The sequence below is a fragment of the Vipera berus genome, assembly GCF_964194415.1.
Source record: "Vipera berus genome assembly, chromosome: 2".
NCBI classification, from domain to species: domain Eukaryota; kingdom Metazoa; phylum Chordata; class Lepidosauria; order Squamata; family Viperidae; genus Vipera; species Vipera berus.
The window spans coordinates 152,611,735-152,630,518 of record NC_138203.1 but is presented as its reverse complement, the minus strand read 5'-3'; the positions used below and the strand labels follow the sequence as shown (position 1 = coordinate 152,630,518).

Genomic DNA, 18,784 nt, shown 5'->3' with positions numbered 1-18,784 from the left:
AGGGTCCTTTTGAAAAAAACGAGTCGGCTTAGAAGCGCCTGCGCTTAAAAGACGCTGCTCTCAAGGTCTCGCAAATGGCTGTTGCAAGAAGAAGAGCGGAGCAGAGATTAGGAGTGGTTGTTTCCAAGCGCGACTGAGGAAATGAAATCAGGTCGTGAAAAAAAGAAAAAAAAACAGGCGGATGTTAGCCACCCCGGAGGGAAGAAGACTGGGAAAGCGCCTCTAACCGGCACTGAGTGGGGGACTCGGGAGCGCGAGGGTCCGCTGTGGGGGACGCCGGTGAGAGCTAAATAGCGGGAGCGATGAGCTTGGAAACGGGGCACCTAATCTAGGGAGAAGTAATAGGGGGTAGCACTTATAAGTTGATGTAATGAAGTAAGTAAGTGTAGAAGTTTCTAGTCCTGAATTCGGCTCTGCCACGCAGGGCACCGAATGCCTTTGGTAAGGCGGCGGGGCTCTGAAGTTTGGCTCCCGATTTGCGCAGTGGGGACGAATAATAGTGGCCTGTCTTTTCAGAGTTGTTGTTTCTAAAGATCATTGAGATAATATATGCAAAATAGTTGGAATACATATATAAGCGGTGCTTCTGTTATGAACACATGAGCACTCAATCCTACACTCGAATTTCGAGAGGGAAATTAGATTGCCAATTTCATTCTGACTCTTGGACGTGTTGGTTGAATTTAACGGGCTGTTACCCAAACCCTGGAGAAAATCCTCTGGCAAAAACACCTATGCTGGATAGCTCCAAAAATGCAAGAATAGAAGTAACATTTTCAGTCTTGGGAGGGTGTGTGTGTAGGGGGTGTTAAAGAATTGCTGTAAAAAAAGAGCAAAAGCAAATTATCAATGTTTTGATAGCATAATCTGTCCTAAATATCATAATTACCTAGTTGCCTGTAAACCCTGGTCAATATCTTTCCTCAACTTACTAATAAAATACATTTATTTATTTATTTATTTATTCGGTTTATGTACCGCCCTACTCCCAAAGGACTCAGGGCGGTTTACAAGGCAAAATTTAAAAACAATACAATATAAAATTAAAATAAAATAAAATTAAGTCTAGCTGCAAAAAATTAAAATCACAATTTAAAAACATGCTAGAATTACCAAGCTTGGTGGTGAGAATTTAATTTGTCCTTGGGTGTGAGTCAAGCTACACGTATGATTCAACTCTGGTTTTTAACTCAGACATTTTTATCAAGGTAAATAAACAGTAGCAGCCAAAAACTGCAAGTAACAGCTTTGAGATTTAGGACTCACCAGTTTCACTTCAGACTGCACTTTTCAGCATCCCCAATTAAAAAATAATGTCTATGTGTAGAAATAAAATGTACCTAAAAAATCTTGCTGCCTCTGTGATGTGCTTCTTTCCTCCACATTGTAAAACAGCACGTGCATCTGAACTGGTGTAGTTCTATGATGAAACTTGGTTTGGGGTGAGTTAGATTATTATGAGGTTCAAGAAATTTGGTGGTTAGGGGTCTACAAAATGGATCGTGGCAACTGAAAAATGGGAAGATCATTGAAATCAGAGAATGAATTAGGAAAGAATAAAGTAATTAAAGATTTCATTTGAAGATCCAGTAATGTTTAGTAGCTGAGATGTATTCTGGATCATCCTTTGCTAGGTTTTAATTGATTAGATAAGCATGAATATTACCTTCAGTGGGCTCTGTTCTGTTTGGAAAATGTTTACTATATTTACCAAATACATTTTGTCCTTCATTTTTTATATGTTAGGCATATAAGAGATTACTTTTAATTCGATTCTCTATAGAAAGCATAGCAAGCTAGCAAACATTTTACAGTTCTGACTACTATAGTTAAACATAAGCAAATAACTGGGAACTTGCAGCTCTAATTGCTGCCTTTTGGCCTGTTGCACAAAAGGTACTTTGTATTCTATACCTGAACTCAATGACTAACTGCTACCTTTCACAATGCAGCTTTGTATAATAAATGGTACTAGAGTCTGGCTGAGTACAGGCATTGATTTGATGTTTTAACTCATGCATATAGTGTTTTGTGAGATGAGGATGAGATTCTGAGGCCTTGCAGAAGCTTGCTTTTGGGTTAAGGATCCTTCCCCCCACCCCCACCCCATCCCCCCCAAAAAGAGCATTCATGCATCTTGAACTTAACATCTGACTTTGCAGGTTGCTTGCCCATACCTAGAAAGATGAATGATTGGATTTCAAGCACTGTCTGCCTGTTATTGTTATTGAGTAGTGTTTGCACCCAGAAGAGCCAAGATCTCCGCTGTGGAGGTAAATTAAGCTATTTTTAAAATTAATGAGTTGTTAGAGTACATTTTAAAACAGAAAAAAATCACTGTGGCTTTTAAAATGTGCATTTTCTGGAAAATATTTTCACACTGACTTCTAAGGAATACCAGGGCTGCTTGGTTCAATTATATTTTCGAGTGAAGAGATGTCACTTCTGTGTGTGTGTATTTGTGTATATATTACATGTTATTCTCTCACTGTTCTATTCAGGGTTTGGTTATTACCTTTAAAGCCCTTATGGCATGGGTCCAGGTATCTTGAAGTCCTGCCCCATTTACTCCAGTGAAGGAGGCTCGCTGTGGCCCCCTTTGGCTAACAGAGTCTAGGAGAAAAGCCTTTTCCGCTGTGGCCCCGTCCTTTGGAAGATTCTGCCACTGGAGGTGAGATCTGCCTCAGTCTTTCTGGCTGTCTAGTAGGGCCTTAATACCTGGCTCTGCCAGTTGGCTTGAGGCTCCAACAGGGATGCTATGTGTTAGAAGTGGTTGACAGGGTAAGACCCCATCCCTATGCAATCCATCTCCTTGGTTTTTAGTCTCTAATTCTCATTAATTTTAACTATCCATATCTACCTTTTTATCATTTTGTAAGTTACCTAGAGTCACTCTGAAACGGGCAGCATGTAAATTTAATAAATAAATTAATAAACTGTTATGTGGAAATAGAAGGTCGACTCAAGATCTTATAAGAAGATAGAAAAGGATGGCACAGAGAGGCTTAGCCTAGCTCTTTGCAGTTTCTCATCTAGTCCCTGGAATTCTCTTGTCTAAAAAAACCCATCATTTGATACACATGTTACTTTCTTTGCAGCAAAATATATTCCTCTGCTTATACAAACATGCACTTAAGCTGTTTGCTCGTGGACCAGCAGCTGAGATAGTTGAGCAAATGCATTATTAAAAGTCTTTTGCCCATATCTTATGACTGAATAGTTAACATGCTACATTAAACCAAAACCTTGTTACAATCTACTGACAGAAAAGGATTAAAAAGCCTTGTGCCTTATGTCTTCACTTATGCTAGAATGAATTTATTTGGCAGGGCTAGTAGAATTTACCCTTCAGTCCTTGCTTTCCTTCTAGATAAATTCTTCAAAGCCTAATGCTTCCCTCAGACAATAGCCTCTCCCATCTAATTGCAGAAGTATTTCCCCATTTTTCTTTGTAGACTAAACAGTTGGCTTTCATTCAAATTCTGCATGGCATATGTAAAAAGGCTGCTGAAAACTGGCTTCCAAATAACTGTTTGAGGTCACAGGATAGTGCCAATGATGTCACTTAACAACTGAACTGCATATCATTTCTCATAGTTGTTTGCACACTGGATGTTTTATGCTACGTATTTGAAACATATTTTCCTCTTAACAAGGAAACCATAACTGGGAACTGATGTTCTCCAATATTTGGAGAGCTGTAGGTTGCTTAGTTCTACATATGTGCAGAAGTATTTTATTTAACTTGAGAAGCAAGATTATTAGACCTATCCTAGAAAATACCTTCAGGCAGGGATCGTATTAACACCATCCTTTTCCTGCTATTCCTTTTGTCTTGCATCCTAGCTACTGATGTAAAGCATTATCTGTTGTAATCCTGCTTGCTTATTAGTAGAGGAAAAGAGTAGGAAAAGGAACTTACTTCATCTAGTGGTTAAGATGCTGGCCTAGAAACTAGGAATTTCTAGAAACTACCCCCCCCCCCCCCGCTTTAATCATGAAAGCTGGCTGGGTGACTTTGAGCCAGGCACTGTCTCTCAGCCCAACCCACCTCACAAAGCTATTGTTGTTTTGGAGAAAATAGGAGGTAGGACTATTAGGTATGTTTACTGCCTTGAGTTTTTTTATTTTTATTTTATTTTAATCCCATTTATATCCCGCCCTTTTCCGAAGACTCAGGGCGGCTTACAATCTAAGCACAAATCAAATGTGCTTAGCAATAGCCTTCATTCTATGTATATGCCTGCTTATTAGGGCTTTCGCTCCCCCCCAAGTGGCATTATTACAAAGTCAGCTTATTGTCCCCAACAATCTGGGTCCTCATTTACCAGAATATATGTATGTTGATAAAAATATAGTAATAATAATAAAAATAATATTGCAATTGGTACTGAAGGCAAAGAAGAATTTGCTGTTTATATTTCCTTTTCTAACATAGACTCTAAATTCTTTGTTGAGGTTACTACTAAATACATTTGTTACTAGGCATAGAGACAGTCCCTAGCAATGATTCCATCTGCAGCATACTGTGTTATAAATAATGCATTTATTCAGCTGCCAAATGCTGAAGAGTGTTCTGAGCATCAGAGGAAAATCATGGAGTTAATGCCTAAGTGATGGGTAGCTAGAAAGAAGAAAAAGAAAGAAAGAAAGGTTAAAATGGGACAGATGGCCATTTGACTGACAATGAAAAGGAAAAGCTGCTTTGAAATTTAGTTTAATCTGAGTTTGGTAACACTAATTTACTCTCCTTTGTTTATTTGCTGAGATCTTCAGCTGTGATTATAGGTTTGTAAAAGATCTGGTGATTCAGTCCAGCACCACAAAAAATGGAAAATCCCTATTAAAATTGTCCCTTAACTGTTCTATAGATAATTGTATTGTTCTTGATAATCATCTCACTGATTCCTAAATGATGTTTGCTTTTAGCATGCCGTGCTCTGGTGGATGAGCTGGAATGGGAAATATCTCGAGTAGATCTGAAAAAAACTATCCAAGTAGGCTCCTTCCGCATTAATCCTGATGGAAGCCAGTCCATAGTAGAGGTAATACATTCCATACTTGACATAGATTAGTTGAATCTTTGAAAACTTCCATTTCAATGGCTGAAATGGGCAAACTGTGAAATGGTTAAAAAGCTCATGTGAGGGAAGATTTTAAATTTCTGATGAAAGAGTTTTAGAGTTTCTTTTTACCATGTTTTCCCCTGCCAATGTCATACCCAATATATTGTGAATGATATAATTAAGAGCTTTTCTTTTTATTTCAATATTGATGAAAATGTTGGAGCACCATCCGAAAATTATAGTCAGAAGATTATATCATACTGTAAACATATGGTAACCTACAGTCAAAACATAGTGGATTAAAATTTAGTGGTCCATTGTCTACTTAAAAACAATTACATCTGCAAAAATAATAAGTAAGTTAAGAAATCATTTTACTTATGAAGAACCTGATGATTATTCTTCTATAGCATTTGTGAGAGTTTTCTAATATTTACAGATCATACTTTGTATCTCTTGTGCCAGAATTTGCAGTTGTCTCTGATAGACAGGGAGAGCTTCTGTCATCTATTTAAAGGAAGTATTAATTTGCTCTTAGGTGCCCTACGCCAGATCTGAGGCTCACCTGATGGAGTTGCTGGAGAACATCTGTGAAAACATGAATAACTATGGTGAGAAGGTGGATCCTTCAACTCGCCGGAAGAATTATGTCAGAGTGGTCTCCTTTGATGGGACCAAGATGGATCTTTCTGAAACCAAATTTGATGGTGATGTGACATCAAACTTGAAGTTTGCAGTAAGTGATCCAGAAGGCAAAGCTAGATTAGGAAAGATGTCCTTTCTTTTAGATGCTCCTAATTATGATGTATCACTTTTCTGTAGAATATAAGAGCCACACACTAGACCAGGAGAGGCATTTTAGTTCATTATTCTGTTCTAACAGCGTACAACCAGATACCTACAGAAACATATGAGTGAGACATAAATGCAAACATTCTCTTGTAGTAATTATTCAGTACAATCCAGTAGATCTTCTCCTTAACTTTACCAGCAACTGCTAATGAAAGACAAGCTTCACAGCTTAGCAAGAAATTGTTCAACTTGCATACATAAGATTTCAGAAGATCTGGAAAAGACACAATGGATTTTTAACCTTCTGCCTTTTTTTATTTGATTACTTTACTTGTAATCTGTCTCACATGTAATCTGTAGCTGTATAACCATTCCCGCTTCATCCCAGTTTATATTTTACAACAGTCTAGCTATTTATGCATCTGGTGAAGTGAGTGCAACTTATGAAAGCTTATGCCTTATGCCATAGACTAACAGTTTTCCTCTTATAAGATATTAGTAGTGAAGGGTTATGGTGACAAACTGCTGACGTGCTACTTATAACTTTATGGCTATAGCCAAATTATGGTTGCATGCTGTGAAAGATAGATTGAGGAAGCAACATTGATTTCTGAGACATTGCTGAACTCCGTTGTAGTCCGTGATTCACATGCAGAGTAGCTCTATGAAAATACAAGTATATCTTAGGGGGAACTTTATAAAATAACAGGGCCATCTTCTTTCCCTTGTGCCTCTAAAACGTTTGGAATTTTTTCCTTGCATAAATCAAGAGCTACATGATTGTCTGTCTTTTTCTTAGCATTGCTGTTTCTCAAGTGTAGGACCAGCAAAAGCTCTGCCTGCTTCAAGAAAGTTGATTCAGAAAATGTAAGAGCATAATACCGCTTTAACATAGCCAAAGTTGAAAATTATGTAGCTGCTTTAGTCAGCCAATTCATTAAGGTGGCCATGTCCTTGATGCAACTTCTGCGTGGAAGCCTAAAAAAAGACAGCTGATTTAAGGAAGTGCTGTACTCCTGTTCTTGTGTGCTGACGCACCTTTTCCAAATCATTTTCTAAGCATACACAATCTTATTGCCCATGTGTTCTGTGCTTGTTCTGTTTGTCGAGGGAAATTTGGAGAGTTGTGAAGACATACATATTTGACTTCCACATATAATTAATGGGATTACATCAAGAAAGTCAGAATAACCTGTTGATAGCTTCTGAAAAAAAAACCTCAAATACTTTGGCCACCTAATGAAAAGGAAGGACTCACTGGAGAAGAGCCTCATGCTGGGAAAGGTTGAGGGCAATAGAAGAAGGGGACGACAGAGAATGAGGTGGCTGGATGGAGTCACTGAAGCAGTAGGCGTGAGCTTAGATGGACTCCAGAAGATGGTAGAGGACAGGAAGGACTGGAGGAACATTGTCCATAGGGTCACGATGGGTCGGACACGACTTCGCAACTAACAACAACAATAACAACAAGCTTCTGAAAAGAATAGGTTGTATTATGCCACTTAACTACCTCCCCTTCCTCCCAATGAACTGTGTTTTCTCTCTAGTGCAGTTTGGCAGAAGGAGAGAGTTGTGGCAATTGCCTTGAGTTGAGTTGGTCTAGGTTTGCTGGGCTTCAAAATTGGCTTAATTGGCCAATAGATCTGGGAGAATAAGAAGCAAAGGTATGAAAAAGCTGCTCAGTTGAATTCCTTGGTTCTCCTCACAGTGCGAGAAAATAGCTGAAGAGTACGAAGATGAGCTCATGGAATTTTTTTCCCATGAGGCAGAAAATGTCAAGGACCGGCTGTGCAGCAAACGGACAGGTAAGCACAAAATCAGAAGCACTGTTGAGTTTAAAAAAATATCCTCTGTCATGGCTTTATTTGTCCATCTGTGGGGTAAATAAGGCAGAAACCGGTCTGTAGTCTTTTGCTGATTGGCAAATTAAAAGCATGCTAATCAGTAATAAAAAGATGCAGTCCATATGTACTCAAGCGTGAAAGCTTCCTGGTTGACTTTGGCCATCGTTTTCTCAGCTCATTCTACTCATAGGGTGGTCATTGTAGGGGAAATAGAAAGAGGGACTCCACTGTATGTTGCCTCGAGTTCTTGGATGACTGTTCTTGGTCAACTGACTTATAATTTTAAAATATTATTAAAATACTTGAAAAATATTTTAGCTGGTAGCTGCTAGGAGACCACTTCTGGGGGTTTTTCAGAAAAGTTTTGATATTTTTTTATTTATCTCATTTATTTAATCGCACGTCTCACCAAAAACAACACTGTGCAGTTCTTAGGTATTGTACTGTTCTTAGGTATTTAAGTATATATATAAAATGAAAACACCTCTTCTGTTATTACCTCCACATACATACACTGCTTCATGTGTTGCGTGTTTGTTCTTTAAACTTCTCTCTTTTTCATGATACCATCAACTCCATCCAGTAATGAGTTTCCTGTCTTTCCCTTCCTTTCAACTAATTCAATCTTTTATCTTTTTTTCTAATTGAATCTTCATTCATTTTCTCTATGTGACCAAATTATCTCAATGTACTTCTTTAGTAGTGAGCCCTTATGCAATGTTTTGTTGGTTGGTGAATGCAAATATAATTCAATCTTGTTCACAGTGTATGTTTTTTCTAAATCAATAGATGTGTAATAAATAAATAAAGAGGTAAAATAAGGCAGAAGGAAAGGAAAAATGTTGCCTATGCTTAATTTTGAATCTGGCTTTTAACCTAGATGTGGCACTCCCGATAGAAGACATCCCTTAATAGAAAAAGTCCCTGTTCCTGATATTGTAGTTGTACATCTATACTTCATTTCAGACATCACACCAAAAGTAACCATTTTAAATTGCAGGTCAGAATTCTAGGTAGCTTTCAACAGACTGAGGACCAGCTCTTTTTTGGGCTGAGGTAACAGTTGAAATCCTTTTCGGTCTGTGAATACCCTTGTAGCTTTGAGCTAGTGATTTTCTTTTCAGCCAGACTTACCTCTTGCATAAAATATAAAGAGTTGAGGGAAAAAAATTCATCTATACCATCCCAAGCTCCTTGGAGAAGCAATAGCACACAAATGAATATGATAAGGCAAGAAAAGATACTATTAACATTAACTTCTGGGTCCGTTGTTCAAAAATATCTTTCAATATGTCCAATGTTAAAATATTTTGCTTCATTCTGCAATTGTAAATCAAGATTGAGTATTCTCTTTAATTGTAATATTTCCAATTCCTTTTAATTCCTTTTAATTTAAGGTCCTTTTAATTCCCTCTAGTGTCCAATGTTTAAAGTCTTATATTTTTTAAAAAAAAATCATTTTCCCACAGACAGGATTCTTTTTTAATTCCAAAATCGTATTTCAAATTTATCTAGAGTCTAGACCAGGGGTCGGCAACCTCGGCTCTTTTATGACTCGTGGACTTCAATTCCCAGAATTCCTGAGCCAGCATAGCTGGCTCAGGAATTCTGGGAGTTGAAGTCCACGAGTCATAAAAGAGCCGAGGTTGCCGACCCCTGGTCTAGACCCTTAATCTGTAACTTTCTAAAATCAAAGTTTTAATCACCCTGCTGCTGCTTATTCCATTTTTTTACATTTGTAAACCTGTAATTAAAGCTTGTTTCACTAAGGATTGAAGAAAACTCAGTCCTGTAAAATCTGTCTATCAAAAGGTTCCTAATATCTGAAAAGCAGTTAATAAATTTCTGTCAGTGATTAGAAAGTGAAGTATATTAACTTAGTATTTCAGAGGTACCAACCGCCAGTACCAAACAGATTTATTCTCTCTTCAACTATAGCTCTAAACCTTCTGGAGACCTGCTGTCTGGACCACTTGTGGGAAATCTCAATTCCTTTCCTTGTCTAGAGAGGAATTATTGAAGACCTGTGTACTCATTCGGACAAGATCTAGAGTAGAGTAGAGTAGAGTAGAGTAGAGTAGAGTAGAGTAGAGTAGAGTAGAGTAGAGTAGAGTAGGTCTTCTAGTGTAGCCCCTGCTCAAGCAGGAGAACCTATACCATCTCAGACAAGTGACTATCTAGCCTCTTTTTAAAAATCTCCAGTGATGGAGTACCCACAATTTCTGGGGGCAAGCTATTCCACTGGTTAATTGTCCTCACTGTCAGGAAGTTTCTCCTTAATTCCAGGTTGCTTCTCTCTTTGGTCAGTTTCGAACCATTGTTTCTTGTCCTGCCCTCTGGTGCTTTGGTGAATAACGTGACCCCCCTTGTCTTTGTGGCAGCCCCTCAAATACTGGAATACTGTTATCATGTCTCCCCTATTTCTTCTTTTCTTTAGACTAGTCAAACCCAAGTCCTGCAGCATTCTTCGTATGTTTTAGCCTCCAAACCTTCGATCATCTAGTTGCTCTTCTCTGATTTTTTTCCAAACTCTCATCTTTTTTGTGATATGGTAACCAAAATTGGCTGAAGTATTCCAGGTGTGGTCTTACTAGGGTTTTATAAAGCGGTACTAATACCTCGCGTGATCTTGATTCTATGCCTCTGTTTATACAACCCAGGATTGTATTAGCTTTTTTGGTGGCTGCTGCACAGTGCTGGTTCAAGGTTAAGTGATTTTCCACTAGGACTCCAAGGTCCCTCTCACAGCTACTCTTTTTAAGCCAGGTCTTGCCCAATCTGTACTTGTACCTTTGATTTTCCCTGCCTAAATGTAAAACTTTGCTTTTCTCCACATTGAAACTCATTTTGTTGCATAGGGCCCATAGTTCAAGTTTGTCAAGATCTTTTTGGATCCTGAGTTTGTCTTCTGAAGTGTTGGCTACTCCTGCCAGTTCGGTGTTATCTGCAAAATTGATGAGTTCCCCTTCAATTCCCTCATCTGAGTCATTGATGAAGATACTGAAGAGTACTGGGCCCGAGACGGAGCCTTGTGGTACTCCATTGCTTACTTCTCTCCATGTGGATGTAGTGCCGTTGAGGACTACTCGTTGACTATGGTTTGCCAGCCAGCTACAGATCCATCTGGTGGTGATGTTGTCTATTCCACCTTTTTCTAACCTACCAAGGGGTAGATTGTGGTCTACTTTATCAAATGCCTTACTGAAGTCTAAGTACACTATGTCCACAGTATATCACTGGTCTATTAGTTTAGTCACTTGGTTGAAGAATGAAATAAGATTGGTTTGGCATGATCTATTTTTAACAAACCCGTGCTGGCTACTAGTTATAACTTTATTTGCTTCTGGTTGTTCGTAGTTTTGTTTTTTGATTATCTTTTCTAGGATCTTCCCAGGTATTGATGTTAAACTGATTGCTCTGTAGTTTCCTGGGTCAGTTTTTTTCCCGTTTCTTGAAGATGGGAACCACATCAGCCATTTCCCAATCCTCAGGTACTTCCCCAGTGCTCCAGGATTTTTGAAGATGTGGTGCAATGGTTCTGAGATAACATCGGCCAGCTCCTTCAGAATTCTGAGATGTAATCTGTCAGGCCTTGGTGATTTATATTTGTCATGGTTGGATAGGTTTTCTCTTACCATTTTCTTGCTTATTTTAATTTTTGTTTCTAATTTGTCTTTTGCAGTGGTTTTTCTAGAGGGGGACTATGTTGGGCTATAGTTTCTTTTTGTGTGAAGAGTGATGCAAAGTATGAGTTAAGCAGCTCTGCTTTTTCCCTGTTGCCTGTTATTTCCTCGCCATCTTCTTTCTTTAGTGGACCTACAGTTTCAAGACTGACTTGAAACAGGATTTTTAAAATGACAGGCTATAAGAATGACATGGTAAAATGTGTTACTCTGGGCATACAAAAGAAATCAGCTGATGTCTTAATAATTTAAAAAAAAAGGTAAAGGTTCCCCCGCACATGCATGCTAGTCGTTTCCGACTCTAGGGGCCGGTGCTCATCTCCGTTTCAAAGCCGAAGAGCATAATTTAAAACTACACAAATAACAAACCAAGAGAATGACTTGGATAATTTTACTATATTGGATTTATAAAAAGCATGTTAATGTTTTGAATAACTTTTTGAGAACGGACAAGGTAAAATTGAAAAGAAAACAAGTTCTATGACATTTGAAGGAATTAAATGTCAAGATTGTTAGAAGGAATATAAAGTTGGTTTATTTGATTGAGGTTAAAATAGATATGTTATCTCTGGTAACCCCAATGGACAATAGGACTGAAATGATGAGATTTATGGATTTGTTTATAAATAAGTGATAGGACATGGGAAGAAGAGATCATTTGCTGTATTTTAAGAGAAGGTGATAAGTTACTAAAATTGTTTATACTTGTGATGAAGTTGGGAAATCAATTCTTTATATATTTTCTTTTTCTTTACTATATTATTTTTTCTATCTCTTTCTCTTTTTCCCCATTTTTCTTTTCTGCACTTTCTACTTTTTTATTCTTTTTCCAGCTTGTATTATTTTTTTCTGTTGCAATTATAATCTTTAATAAAATTATGATTAGAAAAAAACAAAGCAAGAAATGAATATACTTTTAAAATCTTTTGCTGTTTTTCTCTTTGGCATTTCTACTTCTAATTGGCTGATTTCAAATTTTAGCCTGACCAATCAAACTGTAATATTTTATGAGGAGTCTCATAAAATCAGTTATGCACAATAAGGGTTGGGGAGCCTGGCTTCCAGTTCTGCGCAGCTAGTGCATCAGCCAAGGGATCGAGACGATCCGATCCCTACGGCTGATTTTTGGGGACCCTAAATGGTTCCAAAGCCACCCTGGAGAGGTGGCAAGGAAGGAGGGAAGCCCCGCCGATCCTGAGGAGACGGTGGTCGATCCGGATGTCTGGGAAAAGCTCTCTAAAAACCGATAGAAGCAAGGCTAGCATCATTCATGAATCTAGCCCAAGCTACATGCAGCCGAAGCCAAAAAGCACTAAACTAAGCGTGATTGTAAACAGTGTGAGTGAACTGGGTAAGAATATTGATATTCTCTCTTCTACCTGACTGATTTCCTGAGAAAAAAAGAAAAAAACCCAGAAGTAAAAATCCTCCGAAAGTGAGGGAGGGGTGTCTTTGTTCCACCCTCCTCTAAACAGAAGCGGTGAATTAAGGTTAGGAGGGAAAAATTGAAAGATGGACTGGTGCTGACATTTAGTGGTGGATGAAAATACTGCCCTAAATATACAGCCCAGAAAGAGAAGCCTGTTGTTGCAACCTTCAAGGTGTTGATTAAACAAAAAGCAGCTGGACTATCTACAAAGTGACAGCTACAAAACTTAGAAAAAATTGACCTTCCTGGATTATAAATATTTTTTAAATTGCGACTTTAAAGTGATTGGCAGAGAAAGGACTTTTGGTCATTATGGAGCATCAGAGATCTGCAGAAAGAACATACCAAGAAAAAATAAATACTTACCAGGAGGAAATATTTGTTCTGTTACAACAAATGCAAATGATATTAACTTCAAACCGTGAGGAAATTAAAAATGAATTTGAAAATTTAAATGAATGCATTCTCAATTTAACATCACAACAATCAAATGATCAGAAAACAAAAAAATGAGAGGGATCATGTAAAGCAGACAACTGAACATAAGCTAGTGGAGACTCAAATGGAGAAGGACTTACAAGAATCATTGAACATTGAAAAGATAACTCTTAAGATCACAAAGTAAATTTGAGGATAAGGAAAAAGATTTGACAAAATGGATTGCAAGCCGTTGCAATGGGGAGACAAGGGATGATGAGAGAAATCTTCAATGAATATGAAGGGGCAAAATCTTTTTACAAAGACATGATGTTTGATTTGTCTTCTATATCCACAACAACATTTATAAGATTATGGAAAGACTCTTTGATGCAACAGAATATATTGATTGGGAGAGATGCTTGGCAAAAGAAGAGGGCTAAAGTGAGAATTGCGGAATTAGATGATGGGGTGCATCAGAGGGAATATTTAAAAATTAAACACTTGTTTGAATATGGCTGAAGAAATTGAAAGATTTTAGTTAAGATGGATGAACTCTAAGTAAGACAGTATCTTTTTTCTTTTGTTTTTCAATATGAGAACTATAAAAATGTGTGGATAATCAACATAAAGGAAATGTTTTAGATATTTAAATGTAATTGATTTTAAGAAAATTCCAATGGATAACTCAAAATGGGAAAAATGTTTTGAATAGAGTTAAAAGATTAGACGATTGGATTTATTAAATGGAACATTTAAAAATTAAACTTAGGTTTAATTATGGGTAAAAAGAACAAAGGATTTGGAAATAAGTGTATACTAATTCAAGAGGGATACATATTTTAACTAGTATTTTTTTCTCTTTTTCTCTTTTCTTTTTCTCTCTCACATCTTTTTCTATGTCTTTCTTTTGTGTCTTTTTCTTACTTATTTTTAAAGATATGAAAATAGATTTAAATACTTTAAGGGTAATTAAATCTGGGAAAATTTTAACCAGTAGAAATGTTTTGAACATGGTAGGGAAAATGAATTTAAATAAGAATTTGTAAACAGGATTGTGACGAGGCAACCAAGATGACCAAATAGAAAAGAAGCATGATATTGGTGAGATTATTATTGGTAGAAATTTTAGAAAAATCTTTATATTTAATTGATACCTACCAAATTGATAAGAATTGTATTAATTTAGGTTGCAAAGAGAATATTATTGGAAGAAGAGAAAATCAAGCATAAAATGTGGATTTTGGAATATAGAAATTAACAGATAGTGATTACTTTGTAAATATAAACCCAGACAACACGCTGTTTACCAAATATCAAGATATTCATATTAAAAATCAATAAAATATATTGATTTTAAAAAGGGTTGGGGAACCTTTCCAGCAACTCCAGTCTTTATGACTATGGAGAAGAATCCTGGAACATCAAGAGAATGGTATAAGAGTACACCAGAGTTTCCACTCTCCATTTGATCCTCCACTTTTACAAAGTGGAGGTTTACCCAGTGCCCTAAAAACTCATGTGACCTTTCTCTGGATTGGGAGGATATTGAAAACTGCTTATTGTCTTTTATAACTGTATGCTATATAACTTAAACTTGTAGAATAAATTATTTTCTCTTCTTCCCTTCTGTGCATTTTCCTGGCTAGGAGATGACAAACATCCAGTTGCCAAGAAGCTATTTAGAAAACTGACTTTTTCTGTAACATTGACTTATTTTTGGATTGCGTATCTGCCTGTGCTTGTTTCCACCTGACCTTTGCTCTTTTGTGTTTGAGAAGTGGAAACTTGCCATGGTGCTACAGCCAAAGAGCAGCAGCTTTTTTCTGACCATTAAAGCATGGTGTAGTAACTCCTGTTGGCTGTGATTTCAATTTCATAAGTCTTTTGTACCATCTGGCTAAGAAATTAAAATACAAACCTTTATTTCTATGCTAAAGCCTGCCAAAGGAAAAAGTCTATGGAAAATTACATTCTTAAGAGTCATATAATGCTTTTAAGTGCAGCTTGAAGGAGTGTCCTTAATAACTGACGTGGAGTGAAATCAATTGCATAGTCACCTGATGATCTGTCCATATAATCAGTTTGCCAGAACCCTTGGAATTGCGTGGCATGGCTAGAGTCATAAATATTCCTACTGATTAGGAAGATAATAAGTACAGTAAACTCTGATCCTCTGCTAGTCACTGAGTCATCAGTGATCTAGCTTTCAATGCGAAAGAGGAAATGTACATGGAACTCCATACAAAAATTGTTAGTAGGCCTCTTAAACTAGACTAGGCTTTCAGGAAAAAAAATAATAGGGCTGGCAGGTGTGCAGGCAAGATTTCTGGGTCATAAATTTTGTAGGTTTACGGAACCAGAGATTAATTAAAATGAAAATATTACATCTTTTTGATGAGCCTTCCTCCCGTCCAATAATAATAATTTGAGTCACTATTAGAATTTGGAGATAAGGTTTAAAACAGGCTGATTTATAATTACAGAATCTAAGGTGGGAAAAAGGCAGGCAGGGATAAACAACATTAGTCCTAAGAAAAGGCACAAATAGAATAATTTCACCTTAAGAGCTGTCTTTTTGGAGTGCCCTTACATGATTAATCAAAGTAAAATCTAAATATGCGTATATAATTATTCAAAATAATTGACAGGATTCTATAAATAATTGATTGCAAAATGTGGTTTTTAAAACTGAGATTGAATAAACCCCATATGGCTTTATTGGCAAATGGTAAATACTACATATTTTACAAAGCATAATGATTTTGTTTGTAAACAGGCTTAGCAAAGTAAAACAAGCTACATTAGATTTAGAACAGTGTTTCTAGATCTTGATAAATTAAAGATGGATAGCCTTGAATTTCCAGAATTCCCTGGCATTAGCCCAGCTAGGGAAGTAATTCAAATTCAAAAATTGCTGATTGTAGAGGTATGTTTACTATGATTATATTCTTGGGAACAGCTACTAATATTATATTGGATAAGTGTAAACTAGTCATGCTGGCTAGCTGGAAGTTCTAGTTCTTGTGATAATGAAAACTTATGCTTTTTTATAGATCTCTGTGACCATGCCTTACATCTCCCACATGATGAACTGTGAAGTGTAAAGGTTGACTGACCTGGTAGAAGACTTTGCCTAATTCTTTGTAGACTACATCCCTTTTTACAAGCCCTTGTAATTATTGTCCCAGGAGTTGTCTTTCAATTTGGGGGAAAGTGCAGAACATCCTAGAAACTGAAGACTGTGTATCAGAGGGGGGGGGGGAAATCCCAAGGACAAGTTTCTTTGTAGAATTTTCTGAAGCAAACAGAAGATGATAGATCCAACATTTGTCTTTTTTAAGCACACACTAATTACTAGATTGTTTTGTAAAAGGAAAGAGATTTCTATCATTATCAAAGTCCACTTTGCAGTAGCATTGACACTGTTAATGCGTTTTAGTTTTTAAAGTAAAAAATGCTTTGTGGCTCTGCAGATTATCTCCAGCAACATTCACTTCCAAAATAGAATTTGAACAGAAGAATCTTGTGAATGTTACTCTCACTCTTGAACCTGTCTTCTTAAAGATCTGGGGCAGGACAGTCATTTGTAAAACCATTCTCTGAATGGGCAAGATAAATAGAACCTATAGAGATGCCCTCATTATAAAGCCAAAGAGGGGACCATTGTATAGCACCTCCCCAGTCTTCAACACAACTGTGAACTATGGTTGTGAGGGCCGTATGGAGGCCACATAACATTGTTACTGTACAGGGATTGCTCCGTACTATAGATGGAGGATTTGTGGAACATACCCAGTTGGTTATTACATTAATTTTGTTGTGTGAAGAGCCACCTGACCTCAAAATGTGGCCTCTAGGAATGATTGGCCATATTACAGAGATTCTAATCTACACAAAACATTCAGGTCAGACAGCAAGCCAGTCTATATTGTCTGTTTGTGGAGTGATAAGCACACAAACAGTTTTTTTTTATTGTCTTTTAAATTATTATATAAAATGGCTGCTACCTTGCTGTGAGATGTGAGTGAGATTCAGGAATCTGCTGATTTGGGGCATCAGACAGTTGGAGAATGGGGAAGAAGTTGTACTCTTCTACAGGCTTTTTACACGTTTTATAACAGTTTTGTTTTAAGCTATGTTTTCATGAGAGGACAAAATACATTCCAGTGATGGCAAGATAATAAATTGGAATTGGGACCTACTCAAATTGGCTACTGGTTTTTTCCCTCCATTTTTAATTGGAAAGAATATTAGAGCAATATAGACCATATTGACTTTACTGCTATAATAACAATATTAGATTTTTTTTCACCTTCCAATGGGGAGTTCAGTCACTTGCATGATCAAACATCAAAAATGTAGCCTCCCAAATGTATTCAGATAATGTCCAGAACCATGCTGGATTCACATGTCATATTAAGTCAAAGTCACACAAATCATATTATAAGCCTTTGATTTGCTTCCATTGTGTCCTTCAACTTGCAACTACCTACTGTATCTAATATGAAATACTACTGGTCTGGGATGGTGAAAAAGATTACTAAACTAAGATAAAGAATGCCATAATTTATCCTCTTACATGGGAGCTAAATAACCATTGTTATACAGATTTTTAAAATTTCACATAATACAGTTACTATAAAATGATTTTGTAGAGCTCATATACAGAGCTTAGCTTTAAAATGATTTATTATATTGTGCAAACATGGCCAGCTGTAGTTTATGTAGGAAATAATTGTTAAACTATGGTTCAGTACAATATGAACCAGATTGATGTCTTCCTTATATTTTCAATTTCCATTGGAAAGCAGTGAAACTTGTCAAAAGCAGCAACTGGTTGTATTTTCTGCCTTTATTTAAACATTTTTTTCATTAGGCAGAAAATGATCAGGTAATTTGCATTTTCAATTATTTACCAAAGGCAAGAAAAGCAATGAGAGGTCAGGGTGTGCTCAAAGTTAAGACCAGCACATTGAATTGTGCTCAGAAGCAGACTGGCAACTAAGTGTAGATAAAATGACACTGGGATTCTCAAAGCAGAATGCATATCGCTGGACTGTAGTATAGGTTGCTCCATTCTAAATTAACAAAAATTGCCAAACATTTTTCAAAGGCTAGTCTCCTGAAAGAGAAATTACCACTGAGTTATCTCTACTTCTATAGTTGTCATGGCTTCTGTGGACCTTTCTAAAACAGGTACGAAGCTCTGTTAATTTGTGACAATCTGAAAAAAAAGCACCAAGTGATCTTGGAAATACTGAGAGTATGTTTCTATAAGGAACAACCTTCATTCTCAGGGTCAAATTTGTGTGCATTGTACCTTCATGTAAAAAAATGTTAAACATTTACATCCAAAAATGGTTGTCTTGCTAAGATGCTGTTTTCCCTCTTCCGCTTGCAGTGCATAGAAATTTACATATATTTCTATATAGAAAAGGGATGTCTATATCTTGAATTACCCAGGGAAAAAAAAATCTCTTGAATTTAGGAATGCTAAATGACATTTCCCCTTCATGGATTACTGCCTTGTCATGGGGAAGGGGCTTGTGT

At 36.9% G+C, this 18,784-nt stretch overlaps 1 protein-coding gene across 3 annotated transcripts; it reads left to right on the top strand.

The window, feature by feature from the left end:
* Positions 1-17,435, top strand: CNPY2 (canopy FGF signaling regulator 2). 3 transcript variants are annotated; one of them, XM_081317056.1, is made up of 7 exons: positions 1-279; positions 2,163-2,273; positions 4,930-5,045; positions 5,605-5,677; positions 6,658-6,725; positions 7,567-7,663; positions 16,288-17,435. In XM_081317056.1, the coding sequence occupies exons 2-7, from the start codon at positions 2,186-2,188 to the stop codon at positions 16,329-16,331; spliced, it is 486 nt and encodes a 161-aa protein (XP_081173182.1). In that variant the 5' UTR covers positions 1-279; positions 2,163-2,185; the 3' UTR covers positions 16,332-17,435. The 3 variants fall into 3 exon arrangements, with proteins under 3 accessions (XP_081173182.1, XP_081173181.1, XP_081173180.1); XM_081317055.1 differs by lacking the exon at positions 6,658-6,725 and having other exon boundaries at positions 7-375; positions 5,605-5,802; XM_081317054.1 differs by lacking the exon at positions 6,658-6,725 and having other exon boundaries at positions 9-279; positions 5,605-5,802.
* The last annotated feature ends 1,349 nt before the right edge of the window (positions 17,436-18,784 follow it).